The sequence below is a fragment of the Natator depressus genome, chromosome 12 (assembly GCF_965152275.1).
Source record: "Natator depressus isolate rNatDep1 chromosome 12, rNatDep2.hap1, whole genome shotgun sequence".
NCBI lineage: Eukaryota > Metazoa > Chordata > Testudines > Cheloniidae > Natator > Natator depressus.
In genome coordinates, this window is record NC_134245.1 from 5,139,468 (window position 1) to 5,165,737 (window position 26,270).

At 54.0% G+C, this 26,270-nt stretch overlaps 3 protein-coding genes across 6 annotated transcripts in view; 1 reads left to right on the forward strand and 2 right to left on the reverse strand.

Annotated features, from left to right (window-relative positions):
- Positions 1–608: 608 nt before the first annotated feature.
- On the reverse strand, positions 609–12,125 carry LOC141996764 (putative RNA-binding protein EEED8.10). 3 transcript variants are annotated; one of them, XM_074969066.1, is made up of 8 exons: positions 12,071–12,125; positions 10,783–10,906; positions 5,274–5,375; positions 3,347–4,330; positions 2,889–3,104; positions 2,378–2,590; positions 1,539–1,756; positions 609–1,382 (listed from the first exon to the last, which is right to left on the reverse strand). In XM_074969066.1, the coding sequence occupies exons 2-8, from the start codon at positions 10,807–10,809 to the stop codon at positions 1,214–1,216; spliced, it is 1,929 nt and encodes a 642-aa protein (XP_074825167.1). In that variant the 5' UTR covers positions 10,810–10,906; positions 12,071–12,125; the 3' UTR covers positions 609–1,213. The 3 variants fall into 3 exon arrangements, with proteins under 3 accessions (XP_074825167.1, XP_074825166.1, XP_074825164.1); XM_074969065.1 differs by lacking the exon at positions 12,071–12,125 and having other exon boundaries at positions 2,378–2,524; positions 10,783–10,972; XM_074969063.1 differs by lacking the exon at positions 12,071–12,125 and having other exon boundaries at positions 10,783–10,972.
- Positions 12,126–12,154: 29 nt separating this feature from the next.
- On the forward strand, positions 12,155–21,312 carry TMEM208 (transmembrane protein 208). The gene is made up of 6 exons (XM_074968414.1): positions 12,155–12,274; positions 13,970–14,065; positions 15,049–15,108; positions 15,553–15,689; positions 19,525–19,609; positions 20,829–21,312. Exons 1-6 carry the CDS (start codon positions 12,269–12,271, stop codon positions 20,964–20,966), a joined length of 522 nt encoding a protein of 173 aa, XP_074824515.1. The 5' UTR covers positions 12,155–12,268; the 3' UTR covers positions 20,967–21,312.
- A 1,149-nt stretch (positions 21,313–22,461) lies between these two features.
- Positions 22,462–26,270, reverse strand: part of MATCAP1 (microtubule associated tyrosine carboxypeptidase 1) — a 44,086-nt gene continuing 40,277 nt past the window's right edge. For both annotated transcript variants that reach the window (XM_074968412.1, XM_074968411.1), the window contains exon 7: positions 22,462–22,763. In XM_074968412.1, coding sequence (XP_074824513.1) covers positions 22,599–22,763 — 165 coding nt within the window. In that variant the 3' untranslated portion in view covers positions 22,462–22,598. The remainder of the gene's footprint in view (positions 22,764–26,270) is intronic.

Genomic DNA, 26,270 nt, shown 5'->3' on the forward strand with positions numbered 1-26,270 from the left:
ACTTCTGTGCCCGGCTGCAGCATAGCGCCCCCCTCGGGCAGTGCTGGCAGAGGGTGGGCCGGGGCCCCAGGCCCTCCTGCTTTGCACAATACCACAGGTCAGTGGGGCTGTCCACATTAGAGGCTTTTATTAGAGCAGTGTCTACATCACCGTACGAAGGCACCACAAGTCACTTTGCGGGAGTCTGAAGGGGGGCTGGTTTCCTGGGAGGGTCGTGGCGGGGGGTAAGGAACAAGTGGAAGGGAGACAGACCTGTGTGCTCTGGAAGCAGCTGATGCAGCCTTGCCTGCTGGTGCGGCGGGGGCAGGCAGCACAGAGCTTTGTCCTGGCACAGGAGAGCGGGCGGTGAGACATCCCTCTCCTCCCCCCCGCCGCTGGAGGGGGAGAGCGGGCGGTGAGACACCCCTTCCCCCCCCGGCCGCTGGAGGGGGAGAGCGGGCGGTGAGACACCGACACCCCCCCCCCCCCGGCCGCTGGAGGGGGAGAGCGGGCGGTGAGACATCTCCCATGCCACTCTGCCTCCCAAAATGGAAGGAGTGGACTTAGGCAGTGAAGTTCCCCCTCCCCCCCCCCACCCTTTTTGCACCACTAGGCTTAGTGCTGTGCTGGGGAGACGGGGCGGGGGGGCTTGGAGGAGTCACAGCATGGAACAGCAGCTCTCGCTGCCCAATCCTGCTGAGGAAAGAAGCACTCAACCCCTTCAAGGGGCTTTAGCTCCCTCTCCCCCTGGCTGAACCTGGCCCAGGGCAGGCGCCTTGGTTTTGGGGCCTAGGGCTGGGCAAAGGGTGGCCACTGTTTCAGCCCTGCGCGACCAGCTGGGGTCCCCTGGAGAGGCCAGGGCCCTAGTGGAAGGCAGTCTCCAAACGGCTCTGCCTCCGAAGGGAGTCTGGGGGTATGCCTGATTGTCCCTGGCTGGGGGAGGGAGCTCAGGGCCTGGCCTGGGTCTCAAGGGTTCTTTGCACACCCAGAACTTGCCAGTGGCCCAGCTGCACTTAGTGTTAGACACTCAAACTCTTTGGCCAAGGGGTGTCACAGAAACCCCACTAACCCGCAGCCCAGGCCAAGACGCCATGGGCGTGTGTCCCAGCTGGGACCTCAGGGAGCAGGAGGTGGGAAGCAGCAGAGCATCCGTGGGGAAGGGCCTGAGCTGCAGCATCAGACGTTCTCCGAGCTGCCCAGCGAGGAGGGATCTGAGCCTGCCGCTTGGCCCCGCTCACAGGGTGAAGGAAAGGTCTGCTCCACCCACAAAGCGCGAATGGACACACGTCTGCAGGGGGAGCTGGACCTGGAAAAGCTCAATATCAGCCATCCTGATCCCATGGCACATGGAGACATCCAGGCTCTTCAGCTGTCTGCACTCCCTGCTGATGGCCATCAGTGTCCTGAAAAGGAGACAAGTCAGGGATCTCTCCCTTCAAGACAGCCCCTTCCTCCCAGCCTGAGACAGGCAGGGCGACCCTCCCCGACTGGGCCAGGTCTCCGGGGGAGGACCTCCCCCTTTGAAGACCAGCATCAGAGGAAGGCCTTGCGATACTTACTGGCATGTGAGCTGGCTGCAGCCAGAGATGACGAAATGCTGGAGTCTCCGTAGAGAGCCAGCAGCCTCCATGAAGCCTTTGTCAGTCAGCTTTCCACAATGACTCATGGACAGCTGCTCCAGGCTCTGGCAACCCCTGGCCACCGCCACCAGGCTGGCGTCAGTGATCTCCGGTAGCAAGCTGAGGGAAAGCTGCCTCAGGGCTGGGAAGCGGATAACCTAGATGGACAGACGGATGAGAGCCCATTGGGCAGAGCTGGCCTGAACCTTTCCAGAGTATTACAGCCGTTGTGCTGGGACTCACAGGTGGGCACATCTTCACCACCGGCTCCCGTCCTGGGCAAGGCTTGCAAAGAAAACTTCAGAGCACAAAGTGTTTGGAAGGAGAGGAAAGGCGTCCTCAGCCCGGCTTCCCCCCAGAGCCGTGGCACCAGGGAGCTCTGAGGAATGAGGTCCTACCCCCGAATCTCTCCCCTGGGTCAGTACCGCAGCTGGCACTGTGCAGGAGGGGGTTGCTTTCTGCTGGCAGGACAGCTTCGAACCCACGCAGCCTGGCGCACTGCCCACCCATCCACACTGCAACTCCCCAGCAGCACTCAAAGCTGGAGAAGCAGATCGGAGACTGATTCCTCCACCTCAGAGCCCTGAGTCACGTGGGCACCTGGTGGGCAGTGGTGACACAATCCGGTGCTGAGAGGGAGCTGTTAGCGCCCGGCAGCGTTTCCCCTGGTGTGTACACAGGAACATGCAGCCCAGGAGGATTTCTCTCGAGTACAGGCTGCATATGAGGGACAGCTGCTGGGCTGGCTGAGCCCCAGTCCACAGCCGGGCTCTCCATACCTTGGTGATGCTGGTGTCAGTCAGCTTGCTGCAGGCCATGAGGTCGAGCTCTTGCAGATGCTGTAGTGCCTGCAGGGAGGCTCGGGGCTGCTTCTGGGACTCCTTCCAGGAGGAGTCGCTGAGGGCCTTGGGATCCTGCTCCAGGTTCTGCAGAGGCGGCAGGAAGAATCCCATGTTACCAAAATTCCTGCTGAACTGGGGCCCTGTGTCCTTCTGCCAAGAAAACAGACATGATGCTGAGCCCAGGGGGCTCTCGGCCTCCCATCCTCTGAGCTGTGTCAGGGACTCGGCTGGGTGTCCCAGAGAGAAGAACAACCCCACACACGTTCCCGTTCCATGCCGGCTCCCTAGGTGCCGAGCTGTGACTGAGCTGCCAACATCCTCGTGACCTCACTTAATGTTGTGTCTGGGCACAGGCTGGCCCTTGGCAGCACTCAGAGAGCCCCTACTGCCTCGGCTTTCGCTCCACGGGCATCAGCCAGGCTCCTGAGCTTCGGGAGTGGGCTCTCACCTCTCTGTGATGGTTACACTCCTCTCTGGGCTCCTCTGCGCCCAGGAGACCCCAGTCCGTCAGCTCCTTGCACCAGGCCAATCGCAGGACAGTCAGCCGGGGGAGGTGGGAGGAAATCGCTTGGATGCTCACGTTGGTGATGGAGACGCAAGAGGAGAGATCTAATACCCGCAGACTGGGGCTTAGGGACCTGGCCAGCGAGAGGACAGAGCTATCCTGGGGAGGAGAAGGGAACGAGTGAGAAGCCAAAGAGCTGCACTGAGCATGCCAAACCTGCCCTGTTGGCCAGGCCCAGGAGCCAAGGCTCTGTGCAGGAGAGAGCCCCACATGGCCAGGGCCTCCCCGGTGGGGCAGAGCCTGGTGGCCCGGCTGCAGGTGAAGGGGTCTGGGACTGAAAGGCAGGGGCTGCCCCTCAGGGCCCTGCCCCCTCTGCCAATAGCAAGAATTGGGGAACTTACTCTGAGCAGAGAGCAGAAGGCAAAGCTGAGGGAGGCCAGGTTAGGCCGCAGCTCAGGGGAGGAGCACACTTTCACCAGCTCGCTGCCGCTCACGAGGCTGCACTCAGACAGGTCCAGGTTCTGCAGGCTCCGGAGCTCAGCAATGCCCAGGAAACCCCCGTCCGTCAGCCTCTGGAGCTTCCCCAGGCGCAAGCTCTGCAGGGCTCGCAGCCCTGCTGACACAGCGAGGGTGGCCCGGTCGGACAGCTCAGAGCACCCGGTGAGGTCCAGCGCAGTCAGGTGGGGCTGGTGCGTACAGAGGAGGCTGACGGCCTCATTGGAGAGGTCCCGGCAGTTCTGCAGCACGAGTTCCTGCAGGCGCAGCCCCTCCACTTGCACCAGGGACCTCATCGCTGGCAAGGTGATGCTGGTGCCACTCAAGTCCAAGGCCCGAAGGCTGCTGGCCCGCTCCTTCAGGAACCGCAGGAGGTTGCGGAAGGACAGCAGGGCAGTGGAGTTGTAGTTGCTGGACCCGCGGTAGGGGTCAAACTCAAAGGTGAGGTGGCAGCGAGCCAGCGAGAGTCTGGCCAGGCGCGGCGCGCAGCCAGTCAGCCGGTTGAAACTGAGATCTGACAGGTAGCGCAGGCCGGCCAGGTTCAGCTCCTGGAGATTGGTCAGCGCTTCTCGGGCTTGGCCGATGGTCTCTGGCTTGGAGAGCAGCGTCCCAGACATGAAGAGGCTGTTGCAGCCACTCAGATCCAGTGAGGAGAGGCAAGGGCAGGCAAGGAGGAGGTGCAGGAAGGATGTTTCGGTCAGGCTGCTCCCACGCAGAGACAAGCTCTGCAGATGTGGCCCCAAGTGACAGGAGACAGCCTGGATCACGTCCCGGGAAACGGTGGAGCCGTCGAGGCTGGTCAGACTGACGCAGCTCACGCGCCGTCTAGCCAGGCTCTCAATGGCAGCCAGGGAGGTGGAGGTGGCTGGGATGTTGTACAGGATGTTCTCCTGGAACCGAAAGGGGAGAGGCTATTGCCATGAGCACAGGACAGCCCTGGGAACTGGGGAGTGCAGAGCAAAGGCACCCCCGGTCCGGGACTCCAGGGAGCGATGGCTTGGGGGAAGCACTGGAGACATAGGCTAGCACAGGCCTTGAGGCCCAAAACCTAGGGTCTGGGGGCAACAATGGAGGTGCCCTACGCTCCAGAGACACAGCCAGGGAACAGCTGTCTTCCCCTCCGCCCCTTAGTCGGGGGCACACTGAGCATGTGCAGAATGAGGCAGTGAGTGCAGATCCCAGGGAGCGACCATAGGAGTGCAAGCATGTGCACTGCCTGAGCACTGTGGAGTGGGGAGGGAGGAAGAACTGCAGAATGAGCCTGGGGGAGCAAGTGCTGCAGTGAGCCGAGGGGGTGGAATGGGGCGAGAGCTGCAGGGTGAGTGGGGGTGAGGGACAGACTCTGTGGGGGGACTGCATTCAGGTACGTGCTTGGCCTGGCTCTGTAACTCTCCTGCGCTAAGAGTAAAGGGGGGGTGTTACGAAGTTCCTTGCAAAGCTGCTGCCCTTGCTTTAACAGCCAGACGGTGCCCAGGGGTTGAACTGCCACCCAGAGAGCCTACAGGCAGGTGGGGCCCTGGGAGACTGTGCAGAGTGGCTGCAGAGGCTTGGGAACTCTCAGCAGTAGCTCTGGGGCCTGGGGCAGTTGGCTGTGGGATCTTTCGTCCCAGGAAGGGGCCACACGAGAGATCTTCCCTGAGGACGGTGCCCTAGAAGTCCTGCTGCTGAAGTAGCGACTGGACTCTGCCCAGAGCCAGCTGCTTGGGCAACACGTGGGATCCAAAGCTGGGGTCCGATTAACACAGGCTTGTAACCGTTCACACGGGGACTCAGCGGGACAGGGACAGTGGGCACACTGCACGGATGAGGGCTGCAGGGAGGGGTGGGCTTTACCTGCCGCAGGGAGTCTTGGGCCGCAAAGTACCAGGTGTGATTCACCAGAGAAGCCTCCTTCCTGTCGGCGATGGGCAAGAAGCTGAGGATGTAGGTGATGACCTGGGAAGAGAATGGGAGAGGCATGGGGAAGGGCCTCAGAGCAGGACTTGCGCAGCACAGAAGAATTAGGGCATTTGCTGGGGAAGCCATGTTAGGAGAACAGCAGTGCTTGACGTGCTCCAGTTTCTGAGACGCTGCTGTACAGTCTGTGGGCCATGGCCCCGGTTTGTGCACTTGTCCTCTGCAGGAAAGGGGATTTACTGCACAGCACCAGCCCAGGGGAGGCAAAGCTGGAAAGGAATCATTTAAAAACTTCTGCCACGTGGCGAAGTCTCTGAAGGGCTGTCACACCCATCTTCCTGAACACGCCCAGAACGTCCCGTGCTCTGAGATTTCACTGCGATACAAATCAGGAACAGGGCCCCACCTATGCAGTGGTTCCACAGCCAGAGAACTGCATTTCTCACCGGGACAAAGAAAATCTTTAAAATAAGAACACAGCATAATTGATGCCATGATCATAGAATATCAGGGTTGGAAGGGACCTCAGGAAGTCAGCTAGTCCAACCCCCTGCTCAAAGCAGGACCAATCCCCAACTAAATCATCCCAGCCAGGGCTTTCTCAAGCCTGACCTTAAAAATATCTAAGGAAGGAGATTCCACCACCTCCCTAGGTAACGCATTCCAGTGTTTCACCACCCTCCTGGTGAAAAAGTTTTTCCTAATATCCAACCTAAACCTCCCCCACTGCAACTTGAGACCATTACTCCTTGTTCTGTCATCAGCTACCACGGAGAACAGTCTAGATCCATCCTCTTTGGAACCCCCTTGCAGGTAGTTGAAAGCAGCTATCAAATCCCCCCTCATTCTTCTCTTCCGCAGACTAAACAATCCCAGTTCCCTCAGCCTCTCCTTGTAAGTCATGTGTTCCAGTCCCCTAATCATTTTTGTTGCCCTCCGCTGGACTCTTTCCAATTTTTCCACATCCTTCTTGTAGTGTGGGGCCCAAAACTGGACACAGTACTCCAGATGAGGCCTCACCAATGTTGAATAGAGGGGAACGATCATGTTCCTCGATCTGCTGGCAATGCCCCTACATATACATCCCAAAATGCCATTGGCCTTCTTGGCAACAAGGGCACACTGTTGACTCATATCCAGCTTCTCATCCACTGTAACCCCTAGGTCCTTTTCTGCAGAACTGCTGTCGAGCTATTCGGTCCCTTGTCTGTAGCAGTGCGTGGGAGTCTTCCGTCCTAAGTGCAGGACTCTGCACTTGTCCTTGTTGAACCTCATCAGATTTCTTTTGGCCCAATCCTCTAATTTGTCTAGGTCCCCCTGTTTCCTATCCCTACCTTCCAGCGTATCTACCTCTCCTCCCAGTTTAGTGTCATCTGCAAACTTGTTGAGGGTGCAATCCACACCATCCTCCAGATCATTTATGAAGATATTGAACAAAACCGGCCCAAGGACCGACCCTTGGGGTCTGCCTGTGTCTGTGAGGTGCGAACTACCTTGTCCATGCCGATGGTTTCTGAGCTCTGAAATGCTAATCTAATTGTCAGTATGGTGAACTGCCTCACTCCAGACAATTTCAGCAGAAACTTCCAGCTCACGTTTGTATCCCACAATCCCAAACTGCCTCTCCCTCCTTCCCAGGAGGCAAAAGCCCCAGCTGTTCCCTACCCTGGTGCCAAAGGAGTCAGCTTCCCCTAGACAACTTCCACAATGTCGTGCTATATGGTCAACACAAAACTCTGAGTATGCTGTCAACTTTGAGACAGCGCAAAATCAAATGATCAAATTCAACAACCCAGAGACGCTGCACTGGTTCGATGATTCGTTGTCCTATTTAATGAATCAACAGACCACTTTGAAGCTTCTGCCCAATTCCCAGGCTGCTGCATGGGAGTGCTGAAGAATTCAGATCAAGTTTCCCATGCACATGGCTCTGAGGAGAAATGAGGATTACCTCACCGCACCCTGAAGTGTGACCATTTCTGTGGTGGGACACAGCAGCTCGGCATGCACAGAGATGCTGCCCAAGCATTTAGGACAGGAAGTGAGGAATGCTTTATCCTAGTACGCTTGCAGGCACAGTTCCCAACCTCCTTTGCACCCTGTAACATTTCATGTCCAATTTGGCTGGTGCTGTCTCAAGGGTGTGCACTGACTGACAGAACTGAAGGAATACTCAGCACAGTTGTAGTGTGAGGAAGGCCAGCTGGGTTTACGATTTTGTTTGGCTCCAGCAGAGAAGTTGTAGTTACTGAGTTTGAAACATCAAAGTTGTTTTCATTCCTTGATCAGAATCTTGTGACTGCACACTGAAGGACAGAGAGGCCCAAGAGTGGTTGGAAAAGCCTATGTAGAAACAGCGTGGCCTGCTTACATGATGGACAAACCTACGTGGTCTGGGAGGGGTCTGTGATGGATTTGGAACTGCCTGTTTTCATGGATCCATAGGAGACACTCCAGCTTTTAAACAGCTCCTTGGAAGGACCCCTTCGCTGTGCCAGACCCGCAAGGGGTCTCACTGTTCCTTCAGAGTAGGCCAGGCAGCCTCAATGCTTCCAAGACTGAAGCTCTGGGCTCCAGCGCTCTTGCGTCACACCATGAGCTCCGCCCAGCGAGTCTAACTGAGACAGACTCCTGGTCAGAGACCTTTACACTCTTCTGGGACCTGCGCACCTCAGCCAGTGTTTGCAGTGACACCAGGCAGAGGAGGCTTTGTTAGTCACCCAGAAGACAGCAGCGGGAAGTCCTTAGGTGAGTACAGACAAGCAAAGGTTAAGACATGGTCCATCCTGGCCAAGCCAGCGTTCACCCAGCCACGCTGCTCTGGGATCCATTTCTGGCCCTCGCCCTCTGTCGCCTCTTTGTCAGTCGCAGGTGAGAGCTGTTGAGTCTCTCCAAAAGCCAGCTCTGATCCCCCTCCTGCCAAGCCATGCTGAGGTCACATGTTCCACCTTCCAGAGATTCCACGTCCTTGGGCCTCCCCTTGCCATCTGGATCCCCCACTGATATGCGTCAGCTTCAGCCAGTCCTTTAATGCCCCATTCATCCCACCCCAGGCAGCTCTGTGACACAAACTGCAGGGCTCCTGCTCTGCCCTAGGTGTAGAGTTAACTCTTTTGTGCCACGGGATGGCAATCCCCGCTCAGTGAGTCACTGCCATGCATATCCTTCATAAAACCATTACAGAACATTCCCACTTTGCACTGCACCAGGAACAGGCCACTGTGGGGCTTACCCAGGCAAATGTGGGGTGGGTCCCTGCAAGCACCTGAGAGCCAAGGCAAGAGCCCTTCTCTTGGCTGTTCCAGCCTGACTGCCGGCAGAGCTCACTGAACTGTTCTGGGCAACTGTTTCCAAACCCAGGAAACTGCCAATAAAGGCCTTTGGCTGGCTCTAAGGACAGGGGTCGTGCTGGAGGGAAATGTTATGAGGAACAGTCTGCCCCCCACAGGTAAGGACTCTAGATGTGTAGACTTTTGTTGCTGTAAAATCCCTTTTTCTCTTATGCGCTGCTTGGATCATGTGGTCACACGAACACTGCTTTGGTCTGAAAGAAGGTGTCACTAGCTCCCCAAGGGAAGACCCACAAGTGCCGAACCCCATCACACTGGCAGCATGAGCATGGTCAGTCCACAGGGGGCTGCAGCCCAGTGCCTGGTCTAAGAGTGACAGTATCATCACCGAGTCCCACAGGGGATCAAAGGCAGAGAGGGAAGCTGATGGAGGACAGGTAATAAAGGCAGATAAGCAGTCTGGAAAATTCTAGTGAAGCTGTTCTGCCAGTCTATTGCTTGTTACGGTTTGGTACTTTGGACTCCGGATCATAGCAGAGCTGTACGTTAGCTACTCTTACCAGCATCCTTAATGACGCCTCTAAAGGGTGTTTCCACACAGCACTATACCCACTGTACAGAAGATGGCTGAATACCTTGTGTGCTTTTTAAACTTACACCAATCTCTTGATCCAAAGGTCTCTAACATAGACAGAGCCACATCCTGCAGAATGCTGAGCACTCTCAGCTCCCACTGAAGTCCAGGTTATCCCAGTGAAATCAAAAGGAAACTGAGGATGCTCAACACCCAATAAAAGGCATGCAGCACCTTGCAGGATTAGCTCTTTACTGTGACACGGAACATTTGCTCTCCTTTGGTTGATTGAAATATACCTACTGTCCACGCACAAAAGTGCTTCTATTGACTGTTGGGTGGCTAAGGAACCAGCCAGCCAGACCTGGCGTTCTCAGGGCTAAGCACCAGGATCACCCACCCAGTCCCAGGGCAGGTGAAAGTGCTGGCACAAAGCTGAGCACCCCAGTGGGGAGAGGGATGTCGTCAGGAGCAGAGTGCCAGCTCTGTTTCACAGCTCCCTTAGTTGGTAGAACTCCTACAGTTGGCTGAGCGTTCCCCACATCTAAGTCCTCCCCGTAATGTCCCCCCTCATGTCCACAACCAACAAACATAAGTACATAAGAATGGCCATGCTGGGTCAGACCAATGGTAAGTTTGGACCACAGAAGAGGGTGTCTCAGGACTTCTGCTGAGTGAAAAGATCTGCACCTCTCAAGTGCTTTACCAGCAGAGGTACCGTGGCTAAAAATTCCTTGGCTCAGCCTGTGTGCCTTGCTTTCCCGTCACATTGTCCTTGAAGGGGTCAAACTAGAAGCCAGAGTAACCACAGCTAAGGTGGAGCTCAGGGGCTGCGTGTGTATAGAGTTTTATGTTTCTTACTATAAATGAGGCTCTTTACAAGGAAAAAAAAAACAAGGAGAGAGGTGCTGACTGATTTGGAGTTTTGGTAATGGGAATACTGGGAGGCTCAGGAGATCTCAGGGATGAGGGGGGCAGCATCCCACATCCCAACAAGGGCCTCAGCCAAGAGGTCTGAGCCCAGGAGTGCCTGAGCCAGAAGCAGTGACTAGATTCTACCCAGAGCCAGCTGGCTGGGAAGCATGTGGGACCCTGCTTACAAAAGACTAGTGATCAGAGAGAAGGACCCTGAACAACTTACTGGGGATTCTAGCAGTTGGCTGTGAACATCAGCATCCCTTCAAGCACTGCACTTGGAGTGTCTTTATTGCAGACTGTGGCCACAGAGGCATACACATTTGTGCTATAATGTGTGGTAAAGGTGTGATAAGCCTTAAAGAGCCACTGCCCTCTCTGAAGCCAGGAGGGGGCAGCAATTCTGGTGGAGTGAGTCCCTGTCCCTGGAGAGCAGGACCTATGCAGGTCACACAGACCCCAGCAATAACATTCTAGTAGCCCATTTAGATGACACAGGCTGGGGCCTACTACCAACCTCAAGCCCAAGGAAACACAGGAGTGTTGTCCTAATCTGAATCCCAGTTCTAGTCATATGAACTCTTGTAACCTTCCAGACACTGACGGGACTTGGAAGTGCCCCCATCCAGCCCACTGCCGTCCAGCCTGAGCCATCAGAAGGTGTTACCTCCACTGGGAGCCTTTGCGTCTCCATGCAGCTGCATCTGCCCCTTTTTGGGACCCCCAGCACGGATTGCTCCTGCTCAGGCCCAGCTGCTCCCTTCGGTTGGTCTGGGCGAGCGCCTCGGTCTCTGGAGTCCAGACAGAGAGCTATCAACACCTGACCCTCTGCAATGCCCCCATCCTGTCTATCCATCTGCCCTACTGCTCGCACCCCATCTGTCTGTCCTGCTGCCCGCACCCCCGTCTGTCTGTCCTACTGCCCCACCCCGTCTGTCCGTCCTACTGCCCCCACCCCCGTCCGTCTGTCCGTCCTACTGCCCCACCCCGTCTGTCTCTGTCCTACTGCCCCACCCCCGTCTGTCTCTGTCCGTCCTACTGCCCCCACCCCCGTCCGTCTGTCCGTCCTACTGCCCTGTCCGTCCTACTGCCCCCACCCCCGTCCGTCTGTCCGTCCTACTGCCCCCACGCCCGTCCGTCTGTCCGTCCTACTGCCCCACCCCCGTCCGTCTCTCTGTCCTGCTGCCTGCACCCCCGTCCGTCTGTCCGTCCTACTGCCCCACCCCCGTCCGTCTCTCTGTCCTGCTGCCTGCACCCCCGTCCGTCTGTCCGTCCTACTGCCCCACCCCCGTCCGTCTCTCTGTCCTGCTGCCTGCACCCCGTCTGTCTGTCCGTCCTACTGCCCCACCCCGTCTGTCTCTGTCCTACTGCCCCACCCCCGTCTGTCTCTGTCCGTCCTACTGCCCCCACCCCCGTCCGTCTGTCCGTCCTACTGCCCTGTCCGTCCTACTGCCCCCACCCCCGTCCGTCTGTCCGTCCTACTGCCCCCACGCCCGTCCGTCTGTCCGTCCTACTGCCCCACCCCCGTCCGTCTCTCTGTCCTGCTGCCTGCACCCCCGTCCGTCTGTCCGTCCTACTGCCCCACCCCCGTCCGTCTCTCTGTCCTGCTGCCTGCACCCCCGTCCGTCTGTCCGTCCTACTGCCCCACCCCCGTCCGTCTCTCTGTCCTGCTGCCTGCACCCCGTCTGTCTGTCCGTCCTACTGCCCCACCCCGTCTGTCTCTGTCCTACTGCCCCACCCCCGTCTGTCCGTCCGTCCGTCCTACTGCCCCGTCCGTCCTACTGCCCCCACCCCCGTCCGTCTCTCTGTCCTGCTGCCTGCACCCCGTCTGTCTGTCTGTCCTACTGCCCCACCACCCTCTGTCTGTCCGTCCTACTGCTCCCACCCCCGTCTGTCTGCCCGTCACTCACCCCTGTCCCTACCACCCCACCCCCGTGTCCGCCCGTCCCACTCACTGCCGGGCTCTGCGCCGCCACTTCCGGGTTCACCATGGCAACGCCGCAGAGGCTGCTGGGAATGGTAATCCGGTGCGGGGTCAGTACCCCGCCTCTTTCCCACAGCGCGGCTCGCCCCTTCCGTTTCCGGTGACGCGCACCCGGCGCCGGAAGCTGCGCTGCTGCTGAGTTGGTGTCGCTGCTGCCGGGGGAGCCGGAATGGCGGTGAGGGGGCTGCGGGGCGGCTGGGGACTCCCGCAAAGCGCCGGGGGCGGCCTGAGCCCGTCCCGGCCTGAGCCCCCCGCCCGGCCCGTGGCCCGTCCCCCGCGGCTTGGTCTGAGCCCCCCGCCCGGGCCTGGCCTGAGCCCCCCGCCCGGCCTGTGGCCCCAGGCAGGCCTCCCTCTCCCCCGCCCCCACCATGGCTTGGTCTGAGTCCGCCCGCCCGGCCCGTGGCCCGTCCCCCGCGGCTTGGTCTGAGCCCCCCGCCCGGGCCTGGCCTGAGCCCCCCGCCCGGCCTGTGGCCCCAGGCAGGCCTCCCTCTCCCCCGCCCCCACCATGGCTTGGTCTGAGTCCGCCCGCCCGGCCCGTGGCCCGTCCCCCGCGGCTTGGTCTGAGCCCCCCGCCCGGGCCTGGCCTGAGCCCCCCGCCCGGCCTGTGGCCCCAGGCAGGCCTCCCTCTCCCCCGCCCCCACCATGGCTTGGTCTGAGTCCGCCCGCCCGGCCCGGGCTTGGCCTGTTCCTGCCCGCCCCCCTGCCCTCCTCCGGCCTGGCCTGTACCCCCAGTCCGCCTCTAGCCTCCCCCTCCCGGGCCTGGCCTAGCCTCTCAGCCTCGACACTCCTGAGAGCGAAACAGGAGGGTGTTTCCTTGCGTGAGACCCTCTCTCTGCTCCCCCATGAGGGCTGCACAGCAGGGTGGTGGTGATGGGGGGGGGTGATTGTAAACCCACAGAAAATGGTGAGGGGATCTCGGGGGTGGATGTAGAACATGATGGTCGTTTACTTAATTGACATGACTTCAATTGACTGTCTCTTTAGAGCTGTGTAAGGATCCATCAAGGGTAGGGTTATAATAGACAACATGCAGATAGAGGCCTTCAGGAAAGAAAGGGGAGTGGCAGAGATGTAGCCTTGCCTTGTCCAGCCTGTAGACATCAATGACTGACCAACTCTCTCTGAACAGTTCTCCAAACCAGGGCTCCGGCTGAACAAGAGAGGTAGAAACTGCTCTCGGGGGATGATATGCTCACCCACATAAGCTGCCCTCCAGAGAAACTGACAACTGTTAGGAGCATATGGCAATATTTGAACTTTGCAAGTCAATTTAGGGTAAACAAAAAATCTACAAAATGCCCAAAGACAAGCAGACTAAACTATGTAGAACCCACACAGCTCTACCTAGAGGGGCCTCGGAAGTGCAGACTGCTGACAAACACAGGAGCAGACGACACTTGTAGGACTTATGTACCATTAACAAAAGCCCCAGGATAAATATCGACCACCAGAAAACTACTATGAAAATGACCTGACAGCATAATCCAACCCATCCTGGAATATGGAAGCAAAGCCAGGGGCCTAACCTTAATGGCTAGATACAACAGCTGGGGCAAGAAACCTACAGTCCTACAAGCAAATTTTACATGTGTACAAGAACTCGCCCAACGATGGCTGGACAGAACAGAGATTTTATTTTTTTCCTCTTTAGTACCATAGGAAAAGAACACTCAGTTTCTGGTTCCTCCACACTCAAAGCAGCTAAATGACTACTCTCTATAATTACTCCAGGCCTCAACAGCACTGACTTTGGGATCAGTGACAGTGGGTTGTGGAGGGGGTGTAGGCAGGAGGAGCTTTGGAGAAGGGATTGAGATGTGAGCAGAGGGGTGTAAGGATGTATGTGTTAAAGACTGCACTCTTTTTCTAGCCAAAGGGGAAGGTGGGAACCAAAGGCAAAAAGCAGATTTTTGAAGAGAACAAGGAGACTCTGAAATTCTACCTGCGGATCATCCTTGGTGCTAACGTAAGTGTCTCTCTCCAACAGTCTTCTAGGGCCATGAATTGTCTGCAGCTATTGGCTGGAAAGGTAAATCCCAGCATATTGGGCAGGAAGCCTATTCTACCCCATCCTTTTGTGGGATCTGATCGCCCTAAATCCCATGGGGCCTTAGGGATCAAAGGGTTGGGGGAAATGAAGAAGGGATTCCTTCTCTGGCTGGCAACTCCATTTCAGTCAGGGCGAATATGAAAAGGGCCATATGGCCTCACGTAACTTCTGCATTTAAGGACTGTAGGGGGAGCAGTGACACACCTTGCTGAGTCCCCAGAGACCTGGGGAAAGACCTAACACCTCTGTCTCTCAATCGAGGTGGAATGGTTTTAACTTCCAGGAATGGGTTAGCAGGGAGAGAGCTAACCCAAACCTGTAGTGAGGGATTGCAGGTTGGGAAGCGTACCTTCTCCCACCCAGCACTCTGAAAGCTTGAGGGTGGGGAAGACTCTTCGGGTTTTTATTTTCTGGGGAGGAGGAGAAATGTACAGCCCCACAGATGACAGTGAACAATCCCCAAAACTCCATATATGTTTTGGCCTATTGTGTAATGTAAAGGCAAGTGTGGCTAGGAGGTATGAAGGAGCTAAGAACTGGCACCAGGAAAGCAAGGAGCTTTCCTTCGCCTTAAAGCTTTCACCCCTAGTCAGACTAACATTTCTGCTCTGCTGGAGCCAGCTCATAGGCTTGTGGCTTGCCTAGCTCTGAAAACTGTCTGAATCCAGCTTCAGCTTTCTGACGCCAGGGAGCTCTCTGGAGCTTTCATCTTCCAGCGTCGTAGGGCACCTTGCCTGCTTCTGCAAGATCTATTGCAAGTGGGGGTGACCCTCTGAGACTCAGGCCATTTTTCATGATAGCATATTGGGAGAAGGCCCAAAGCTGTCCCGTCCCTGATGTGTTCCTTCCCCTCACACTCGCTGATTCTGGCTGCTTGGCTTTATTTCTCTTGTCTTCAGGCCATTTATGCAGTTGTGAACCTGGTGATCTTCTACACAACAGCCTCCTTCTGGACCTGGGTAAGTCCCTGATCTCTGACCCTTCCCTTTTCAGGGTGGAGGAAGCGAGGGGGTAACACCTGGTGGGGTATTTGTTCATTCTCTCGCCCTTCCTTCTGCTTCTCCCTGGGGCTGTGAGGAATCTTTACTGGATGTTCAAACAGTGAGCCTCAGATCTCCTGTTGGGGTTAGTGTGGAGTTTGGCATTCACTCACACTGTCTTGGGCCTGATGCCTCCTCATTGTTTCCAGGTTGCTCTGATAGGCAGTGCATAAGCCATGTTTCCCTGGACACACAGACACCGTGTGTGGGGTTAAGGGGCTTTTACCCACCTGAGACAAGAACATCTTCACTGATCAGAAATGTCAGTACAAATAGTTGCTCTGGGGCTCTGCTCCTGCTATTTTACCTTGGGACCCTGTGGACTGGTCGCTTTCATGGCTGACCTTTGTTTGTTTGTTGCAGGTTGCGTTTGTGTTTAGCATGGTGATCTACAGTGCCAGTTACCGCTCCATGAGCTCCATGGCAAAGGCGTCTTTCACGGATGATGGCAACCTTGCTGACGGGGGAATTGACCTGAATATGGAGCAGGGGATGGCAGAGTGAGTGTCCACACCCACACGAGTCCAGGTGAGCAGGACCTGCTGCCTGAACGCGTACACAGACCCATTTACCCCAGAGAGCATGGGAAGAAGCATAGCAGAGCCTCAGTTCTGAGACCATCCCACAGAGCTCACTTGCTCTCCCCAGTGGGAAACTTCCCTTTCTAATCATTCTTGTCATTTCCCAAGAATCGGTCGAACTGTCGTCGTTGCTTGAACATCTAGCTCTGCCTCCAGGAAGTGAGTAACGGGACACCCCAGGAAGTGTGCTGGACTGAGATAATGACTCGCCCAGGGCCTTCACTAGGCTGGATGGGCGACAGTACCCAGCTGCTCCGCCAGCTCCTCCCTTGCCCTTTGGCTTCTCTCCTGGGGGTTACGTTCACTAGCGGAGGACAGCTCTTCCCCTGCCCTTTGGCTGAGGATAGTGTTTAGGGTGCATAAAATCTTTACCCTCTCCAAGGTTATAGGGTTCTTTTCCTTGGACTGGCTGCCTGAAACACCTACCCAAGAGTTGTTTCCTTAGAACAAAGACAGACTTATTAAAAATAGAGAAAACGGAATTAAAAGAAAAGCAAGCTTGCTTAACGGACCTGGATTTATACATCTGAGCTAAGCTAGGTAAGGCACCCTCAGCTTGCTTACAGGAAAGACTAGGCAATTAATAGTGTGTAGTCAAGAGCAAGTCCTTGCTCTCTGGCCTGTCCTCAGAGATCCAGCCCCACGCTGTCCAGAGAGAGTCAGTCCCCTCCCTCAATCTACTCTATCTGTTTGTCAAGTCTTTGTTAAAGGTCCTCACCATCCCAGGTGAAGCATTCTGGTTGTCTGTCTGTCCCTTCCCCAACCCTGCATCTGTCTGCTCTGTTTAGATTGTCAGCTCTCTGGGGCAGGGAGGGAGGGAGAGAGTGTGTGTGTGTGTGTGTGTGTGTGTTCAGTGCCCAGCTCAATGGGGACCTGTTCTTGGGCCTGGGGTGCTCCTAGGGGGAAGAGAGCCAGGCAGTGAGAGGGGCTGGTGGGGCAGGCAGTCTGCTCCAGGGGTGAGCTGGGTAAGTATCAGTGTGGGGGAGTACACAAAAAGTCTCACTCCTAGGGATGTAAATATTGTTTAAAATGTTAACCAGTTAAACGATTAAAATTAAAATTATATCGTTTAACCAGTTAACTGAGGTGGCTCTGGCACGGCCAGGGACTGGCTGGGCTGGGGGCTGAGGGTTAATGGTTAAGGTCTGTTAATGGTAAGCCTAATGTTAACTGTTTAACCTTTTACCTCCCTAACTCCTTCATGTGGTGCCCTCTACGGTACGGTGGTGAGTCGCCATAGTGGTCTGTTGCGGCGTGTCGGCTGGTGCCGGGACAATCAGAGGGGGTTAACATGCAGGCTTGGGCAGATGGCGCCGCGTTGCTGTATGCTCAGGAGGCCCCCTTCTGATGGACAGGCGAGAAATGGCAATTTTTTAAACCTGGAACTAAAATTCTGTGGAAAACACTGAGGGGAAAAACTGAATTCCACTGGGAGGCCCAGGGTGGCATCCCCTCCCCGAGGGCATGTCTGCAGCATTGAATGTTAAGGGCCCCGCTGACACGTGGGAACCAGGGGCTTAGAACGGCAGAACCATCCCAGCCTGACTGCACTGTTGCCATCACAACTCTGTGACTCCTCCTGTTGCCCTTCCATTGTGTCTGTTGCTCATGTTGGCAAAGTTGACATTGCAGCTGAACCAAAGACTTTCTCAAACTTTCTGTGCAAGGGAGGACTCAGGCAAGGAGAGGCGGGGGAAGAGGCAGTTGGCTACCACCAGAAAAAGAACCTGCTCGTGCGTTGGTGCAAAGGCCGTTTGCACTATAGCTTCTGGTGCAACCATCCTGGGTATCGCCACAGCACCCAGTTGGTTTCTCCCTTGTCTCCTTACTACTTAATATCTCTCTTACTCTCCTCATTGATTACTTACCTCTGGAAAGCTTGCTGGGGCCTTTGTGTGACGCACGCCGTACAGGGCAGAGCGGTAGTGAAACAACGGAACCACCTGATCGTTTCTGAAATCCTCCTAGTACTATATCCATCCAAACAATTGCCCAGCGATATGCACCAGGTTACACACATGGCTTGGTGCTTCGCAATACAGCTGTGTGATTGGGAGTGGCAGGGAAGATGATTGGCAGGGATGGAGCTTTTACTGGCTTGTTCTAAAAAGTGAAGGTAGATGATTGTATTTGTCCCTTGAATCCACAGCTCATGTAACAGGAAAGATAGAACGTATAAGTGTTCTGAGTTACTTTTGCCTGGGCAGCAGAGAGAGAGTTCGTACTTGCCTGACACACTGTGCTTCACTGCCTGGAATAATTGTTGTCCAAGATAAATAATAGTGCGTGCAAAAATATGCTATTAATGCAGCATAGATGCGCTGAGAAGTCACCAAATGCAAAGTTACGGTTTACTGCTCCACTCTGCCCCCTTGTGTTTACGCATTGGAATAGTCTCCAGTGATCTCAGGGTTTTCCAGTATTTGACTGTGCCCTTTTTTCCAGTAGGGTCAGAACTACGCAGTGTGTTAGGACTAATGTGCCATACTCTCAGCTGTTCAGTTCATGTCAGTTTGCCATCTGAAGCGCTCCAAGAAGCACTGTTACACTTCCCTGTCATCTGACAGTCCTGTCACATTTGACTTTGCCACAGGAAGAAATGCTGACTTGAAACTGCTTTTTGTACTGTACTGATTTGAAATGTATTTCCAGTGTCCCGTCTAACCCCGAAGAGGATTTTGTACGTTCCTCGAGGATGAGAGGATGTGATGTAGGCAGTTGTTACTTGGGAGATCTAGGTTCAGTCCCCAGGGACTGTGGTCCTGTTTGCAAGGTGCTCAGGTGGTGTGTGGTCGGGTCCAGACCAGCACCCAGAGAAGCTGTTTCCAAATGCTGGGTAGCTAAGCGTACTTCACGCGGTGCTGCCCACACTGAGACGTGCTAATTCTCGCTGGTGCACTGTCTGTATGCCAGCCTATTGGTTTCTTACTCTAGTACGTGTTTCATGTGAGTGCAGGGGGTTGTGTTTCTCTTCTGTGTGCATTACAACAGTCTACGTGTGTCTGAGCTGTGTAGAAGACAAACGGATCATGCTGTTGTGAGAGCTGCGATTGTGTAATCAAAGCTGGTGTTCAGCCCACCCCTGCCAATGGCTCTCTACGTCTGAGTGTTACCTCAATGGTTTTGTGTGTGGAAAATCAAAGGGGGTGGGGGGAACCTGGCGTGGGGTCAGATGTGTAATGGGCACTTGTCCCTCCAGCTCAGTTTGTGGCCGTTGGGGTATGTTTATCCCTGGGATGCTGCGTCGTGTTAGCTCAGCAGCTGTGTATAGAGATGGAGAGTGTATGGGGAGGGGATAGCTGCTATGGCATGGGATTGCACCATGAAGTTTAACACCTCTCCTAGTCTGCCAGTCCGGGTCCTGTGAGCGAGCAGGCTTCATGCAGAACACAGGCCAGAATTCATACGTAGCTGCCTGTAACAGCGTTGATCGTTTTTTCTCCCATTCAGCCAGGCCTGCCCTGCCCCTCCTCTGGGAGCCCGAGGCCCTGTTTGAGTCTTCAGTCAGTTGTAGTTAATCCAGAGGACACTGTTTCTCCGAGGCCCTAACACACAGGTCCCGTGGGCTAAGCCAAAGCCATGGGAATGTCCCTGGCCAAAGGAGAACTGGGAAGGGCTGTAGGGGAGACCAGTAGCTTTGTAGTGGCAGCAGAATTGCAGTGTTAACGACAGGGTTTGCAGCTGCAGATGTTCAGTACAGAAAGCCGGCCCTGGCCCAGTACAATTAACCTGTTGCTTTTACTGTCCCTCTCAGGCACCTCAAGGATGTGATCTTACTGACAGCCATTGTCCAAGTGCTCAGCTGCTTCTCCCTCTATGTCTGGTACTTCTGGCTCTTGGTAAGTCTTTTGGGCCTTTCTCCGTACCCCCAGATTCAAACTTTGCCTTGCTCTCCCTTCCAGCTCTGCTCCATTTCATAGATTCCAAGGCCAGAAGGACCGAGTCTGCCCACCTGTATAGCACAGGCCAGAGACCTGCCCCAACATAATTCCCAGAGCAGATCTTTTAGAAAAATGGCCAGTCTTGATTTAAAAATTGCCAGGGATGGAGAATTCATCACAGCCCTTGGTAAATTGTCCCAATGTTTAACTACTCTTGCTGTTTACACCTTATTTCCATTTCATTTCTTACCCTCCCTTCCCAGCCTAGAGCTGGTTTTTGGTAAATCATGCAGCCCTCCCCTAATCTTCTCCAGAAGAGAGAGTGCCATTTTGCATGGGAATGCTGAGGCCTGATGAGGTTTGGATGCCACCTCTCTGAAAGCCCTTGGACAGTGAGAGGTCCAGAGGCAATGATAGATGGGGGAGGGGCATTTGGGGCAGAGTCCAAGCTGTCTTGGGATGTGCATTGTGATACTTTACATGTGTGCTGAGCGCTCAGCACCCCTGAAAATCAATTTTTTTTTTGGACCCTTCTAACTTATCAATGGCTTTAAAACTTGGCACAGGCAGACATATACTGAAACAGAACTTCCTGCATAGACTGATTAAAACCCCCAAACTGGTTATTACCTAGCTTTGTCACCAGTGGGCATGTGTGGCAGAAGCCACCCGTTATAAATGGCTGGCTTGCTAAAAGGTAACTCAGAACATTTTCCTTTTTCCGTGGAGCAGCCTCGTGTCTGACCCCTGCATTGGGCATCTTGTCGTGGGGAGCAGACTGAATTGAATAAGCGTTAAAATGGAGTAGCCCATATTCTCTTATTCCTAGGGGCAGTCCTCCGGGAATGGGGGTGAGCCCATTTCTGGGAAGTGGGACCTGGTCTTTGGAGATCTTAGGAACTGAAGCCAAGATTTTCATAAGTAGGCTACAATCATTAGGCCTCAAGTCTATATTTAGGCCCCTAAATAAGTGGGTGGTTCTCAAAAGTGCTGAGCCCCTGCAGCTCCCATTGATTGTGGCATGTATCTAGGTCCCCAGCACTAACGTAAATAAAGACCTAGACCAGGTGTCGTGTCCAATTCTGGATGTAGAATCAGCTTCACCAGAGCTCCGCGTTACCTGGTAGCTGAGCGGCGTCCTACAGTAACTGAGTTTGCGGCCTGTTGTGCTTTGTAGGCTCCAGGACGGGCTCTCTACCTCCTGTGGGTGAACATCCTGGGGCCCTGGCTCACGGCCGACTCTTCAGCTGCCACCCAGGAGCCAAATGAGAAGAAGCAACGCCGCCAGGAGCGCCGCCAGATGAAGCGCTTCTAGCTACACAGGTGGGGGTGGATTAGATCTAATCCACCAGCTCCACCTTGTTACCTCATCAGGGATGCGATTTAAACCAATCAGAAACCATCACAGTGTCCGTCACCCCTCATCCATCCATTCCACTACAAAGGCTGCCAGAGACTTCCCTTGACTGCGTCTGATGGTCACATCAGGGGCCGCTCCACCACTTGGGGCCTTACTTGACAAAGGGGAGGGAGGTTACGATGGGATATGTGTAAATAGCTTTTTCAAGCAATGGTGTAACGCGTTTGGGGATTGGGAATTGCCTTGTTGGAGGAAATATATTAAAGAGGCGAATCTAAGCGCAGGGACTGGTGGCCGATGTTTGCTTCAGGGTCAAACTTTGCAACAACATCAAAAAATCACCAGGAGGCAGAGATGAGAGCTGGCAAATGTCATGCCGCAAAGTGAACGTTTGACTAAGTTCTAAGCTATGGAGAAAGGGCCTTCAGAATGGAACTGGCTACTCACTGAACTATCACTGACAGGGCTGGGACCATTCACAAGAGTCCTCCAACACTGCCAGAAATCTGGTGCTCAGATCTCACGTTCTTGGATGACACCTTCTCACAGTCCCCCAGCAAGGCCTCCAGCAAAAAGAGGCCTTCCAATGTCACTGACGCTTCCCATGTAAACACGAGTGGAAAAAAATCTTTATTGGGGGGATTAAAATCCTTCTTACAGCTGAGGAATGGACAAGGGCAAAGGCATTTTTACAGGCACTGTCTAGACAAAGGGTGGGAAGCAACTAAGCAGCTGATTGAGTTCTGGCGCAGAGTGTGCTGACCAGAGTGCCTGCTCGTGAGGAAATATTGCACTGTCGGAAGCTTTTCAGGGCATGCAGACTACATTTGATTTCTTTAATACTATCCAGTCCACTCTCACCAATTAGGGAAGTCACTCCTAGCTGTGTGGTTTCCCCACTGCCCAGGTCCTACAGTGATGAGCACAGTGTAAGAACCGATACAGACAAGAACAGACCCGGTAATCCTTCATCCTCTCCTGGAGTGCAGCGCTCCCTTCCACCCTCCCTGACCAATCTGTGGCTGCCTCCTAGGGTTTTAACATGTGATCTGCAGCCTTCACAGTCCTCTCAGTGATTCCTATAGAAACATTTCTGTTCTCCATCTTGGATTTGGGCTGTTTAAATATCTTCCATCATCCTTCCTTTCCCCAGTGTAATGCCCTCCCTCCACAACAGCATGTATAAAAAACCACCCCCAAAGCACCTCTGGTGCTAGTTCCCTCCCGTGGCATTGCATGCATCTTAGCCATTGTCCCCTCCCCCCACCCTCACCGCTGCATTCCGTACTGCTAAGCCATGTCCTACTGCAGGAATCCACACACAACCAGCTCTCCCTTTGCAGGACCCAGTTGTGAATGGATGGGAGGAAGCTTCCTCCAGGTGAGGACTGACCTGCTGAACAGTCACAAAATGAATAATAAATACACAGACCCCATGGCACCCTGAATGTTTTGGACGGCTGCAGTCAGACACACACACAAGACAACTCCCTTTTGTGCCCAAGGCTTCCTGGCACAAAAGGTAGTGTGGCCTGGGAAGTGGGACTCTGCCACAGGGGCAGGTAGGTCAGGACCCTGCAGACCAGGTCAGTCCGGCAGCAACTGCTCTAGCTCTTCCTCATTCAGTCTGTTGGTGGCGATGATGTGGTCAAGCTGCTGTCTGTACCGTTCCATGTCCTGCATGAAATGGGGGATTCGCGCCTTCTCTAGAACACCAAATTCCTTCAGCTGATTCACATCTTCATAGGAGACCTGGTGGAAAGAAAACAGATGTTTCAGGCCCTCAGGCCAGCCACACAAGGGGATCTCTGCACACCTGCAGATTCACTCACCTCCTGCTGTATTGTGGGAGGGCTGCTAATTGTTAACTACACTAGCCTGGGCCTTACTGATAGGGCACCGCATGGTAGCAAGAATGGATGGAACGTTCCCAGGAATTCCAGGCACCTGAGCTACATGGTCACTCTCCAACCAGGAGGGATGGGTGGTTCTATGAACCACCAGCTCCAGACTCTCTGGTCTGGGGTGATGCGAAGGGGTCATGGAGATGCTTCCAACAGATACTCTTGTTTCTCACTGCAGTGATTGAGACAACGAGCTGTTGCCCCTCGGCTCAGCAGGTGCAGATATTTGGGTCTGGCAGGTCAGTTTCCCATTTGGAGCAGAAATTGCTGATATGGAGGCAGGTGAGACAGACCACAGGCAACCCCCTCTAGCAGACACCTTCTCTCAGGTCCCACAAACAGCGGCTCATCTGGACTGACAGGAACTTTGCTTGAGCCCTTGAGCTTGCACCTGGTGGGGGCTGCAGTGAGGGCAAGGTACAGGGTGGGATGGCACTGCCTTGCTCAGCCATAGAACAAACTGACGTAAGCACACCCTTATCCCTGTGACAGGGACCAGAGCACCTACTGTAGGCCTAAATCAGCAAATGTATCGAAATAAGCCATGCAGCAAGAAACTGGGGTCAGGCCAGAGCTTCTGAAATACACATTAGTCTCTGAATGCCCAGGCCAAGCCAAGCCAAACCAAAGGAGGACCAAGAGAGTCTCTCAGGTGTGGTGACTTTCTTGGGAGACTCCCCAGGTAGGCTGGTTAATTTGCTGGGTTTTGTCACCTCACACTGATGGTATCTATCTTTGTGATCAGGAAAAACGCAGGCCAAGGGTAGCAAGTGCCACCTGTGTCTAAAAGCTCTTCTGTGTGGCACAGATACGGGAGCTCAACACGACTGGTTCCACCGGGCTGAGAACCAATGCTGACATGGCCAGGCTTGAGCTATCAAAATTAGCACGGGGTGAGCCTGTCTGAAGCTGCTCAAATCTCAGCACCATATGGAGGGGGAGGGGGACTGTATAGAGAAGTTTCCCTGTCCAGGAGAGTAGAAAGGTGTCTTGACAAAGCACCCGGGCTGCAACCTGCTCTGGAACAGAACTGCTGACACTTCCTGTTCCCTCAGGTGGTGGAGAGGTCTATTGCCAGCATTTCCCGCATCCAGAAAATGGTCTCCGCGATGGTGAGTCCGAGGGACCGTTTGTGATCTCTGCTGAGATGGTTTCACTAGACATTTCTGGGAGGAGGATGCTTTGAGCATTAGTCCATTCTTGATGCAGAAAGCCCACAGGTTCATTGGACAGGCACCTCTCTGCTTGTTTAACCAGACCATCGCAGCAGTGTTCTCCATGAGCACTTGCGCAGAACAACCTTTGATGTGAGGCAGATACGCTTGACAGGCCAGGTGAATAGCTGAAAGCTCTCAAACACTGATGGTGGAGAGAGAGATCCTGAGCTGACCAGAGACCCTGAGTCTGAAAGTCCTCCCCGGCCAATAGATGAAGCATCTGTGACTAGGGTCACTGAGGGCAGGGTTGGGGAAAAGGGAACCCGTTGTATACACTGGCAAGGTCCATCCAAAAGTCCAGGGATGACAAGACACTTGCATGTACGTGAGTCAGCATGTCCTGTGGATGCCGAGTGGGACAGCAGGCAGACTTCAACCACCTCTGCAGGACTCTGCGGAGAAGTCTGGCATGCTGAGCCACATACATGCAAGCTGTCACGTGACCTAGAAGTCTCAGGGAACTCCTCACTGTCATACAAGCATACACTTTGCAGTCTTTGTATGAGTCCGATACTATCTGAAACCTGGCCTGAAGTACAGAGGCGCTCGGTGTGATCCGCTCAAGAGACACTCCTGTGAATTCAACTCTCTGTACAGGGAGAAAAGAGTTACTGTGACACTGAGACACATTGGTGCCAGCCAGCAAAGGGGTCACTGTCCGTTAGAAGCAATGCCTGTCTCTGACCTGACAAACTCACTATGCCTAATACACTGCTTTCAAGGTATTTATTAAAGAAGGGCAGCTTGTGAGGTCTCTGCTGAAAACTTGTAACTTATCAATCCTCAATCATTGCAAGATATGTGCACTGGTTTTACTTAAGGGATAATGTAACTAGATTGAAAATTAGGCCCTTATGGGTCTTGAGGAAAGTGAGTCAACTGGGAATAATGTGTCTTGGTGACAGCCCATTAAAGTGGGAAGGGGTTGCCACCCCCCTTGCTGGCTAGCCAATTACATAACGTATAGTGCTGTTGTCCACCATTGCAGCAGCCCAAACAATCAGTGGCAAACCATCAAAGATAAACTATAAGCCCACTGAAGTGAGATGGGATGCTATGGCAGCGAAGAGATGGCCCTCCGCGTAAAGGCAAAGGACTGATTCAGTGTCTCACAGGGTGGAGAAAGACACGCTGCAGCATCCAGCCACTGAGAAAGAACCTGGGTGAGTGGGGATGCTGCATGGAAGATGCTGTCCTAGCTCCTGGGGACTAGCAAATGCTGCAAAAGACTGAACTTTCAGGAGAGAATCTACTTGATTGGATAGAAAAGGTAACTAGTAATAAGTGTCAGCCCTAGTTTGTGTTTTATATGTAGCCATTTTTTTCCATCGCTCACACTTGTTTCCATTCTCTCTCAAATAAATTTCTTTTTCATAGAAATTCAGGACAGGAAGGGACCTGGATAGATCATCTAGTCCAGTCCCCTGCACTGAGGCAGGACTAAATATTATCTAGGCATCCCTGGCAGGTGTTTGGCTAACCTGTTCTTAAAAATCTCTGACAACAGAGATTCCACAACCTCCTTAGGTTATCTGTTCCAGTGCTTAGCTACCCTTAAATTAGGAAGTATTTCCTAATGTCCAACCTAAATCTCCCTTACTGCAGTTCAAGTCCATTGCTTTTTCTCCTGTCCTCGGTGGTTAAGAACAATTTTTCACCCTCCTCTTTATAACAACCTTTTACGTACTTGAAGACTGTTATCATTCCCACCCTTCCCCCAGTCTTTTCTTCTCCAGACTAAACAAACACAGTTTTTTCAGTCTTTCCTCACAGGTCATGTTTTCTAGACTGTTCATTATTTTTGTGGCTCTCCTCTGGACTTTCTCCAATTTGTCCACATCTTTCCCGAAGTCTGGTGCCCAGATTTGGACACAATACTCCATTTGAAGCCTTACCAGTGTAGAACAGAGTGGAAGAATTACTTTTTGTGTCTTGCTTAACAACACTCCTGCTAATACATCCCAGAATGATGTTCACATTTTTCTAACACCGTTGACTCATATTTAGTTTGTGATCCACTATAACCCCCTCATCCCTTTCTGCAGTAATTTCCTATTTGGTATTTGTGCTAAATGCCATAATTCAAGAACAGGGTTAATGACCAAAACTGGGTTTGTCATGTTAATCTCCTGAGTATT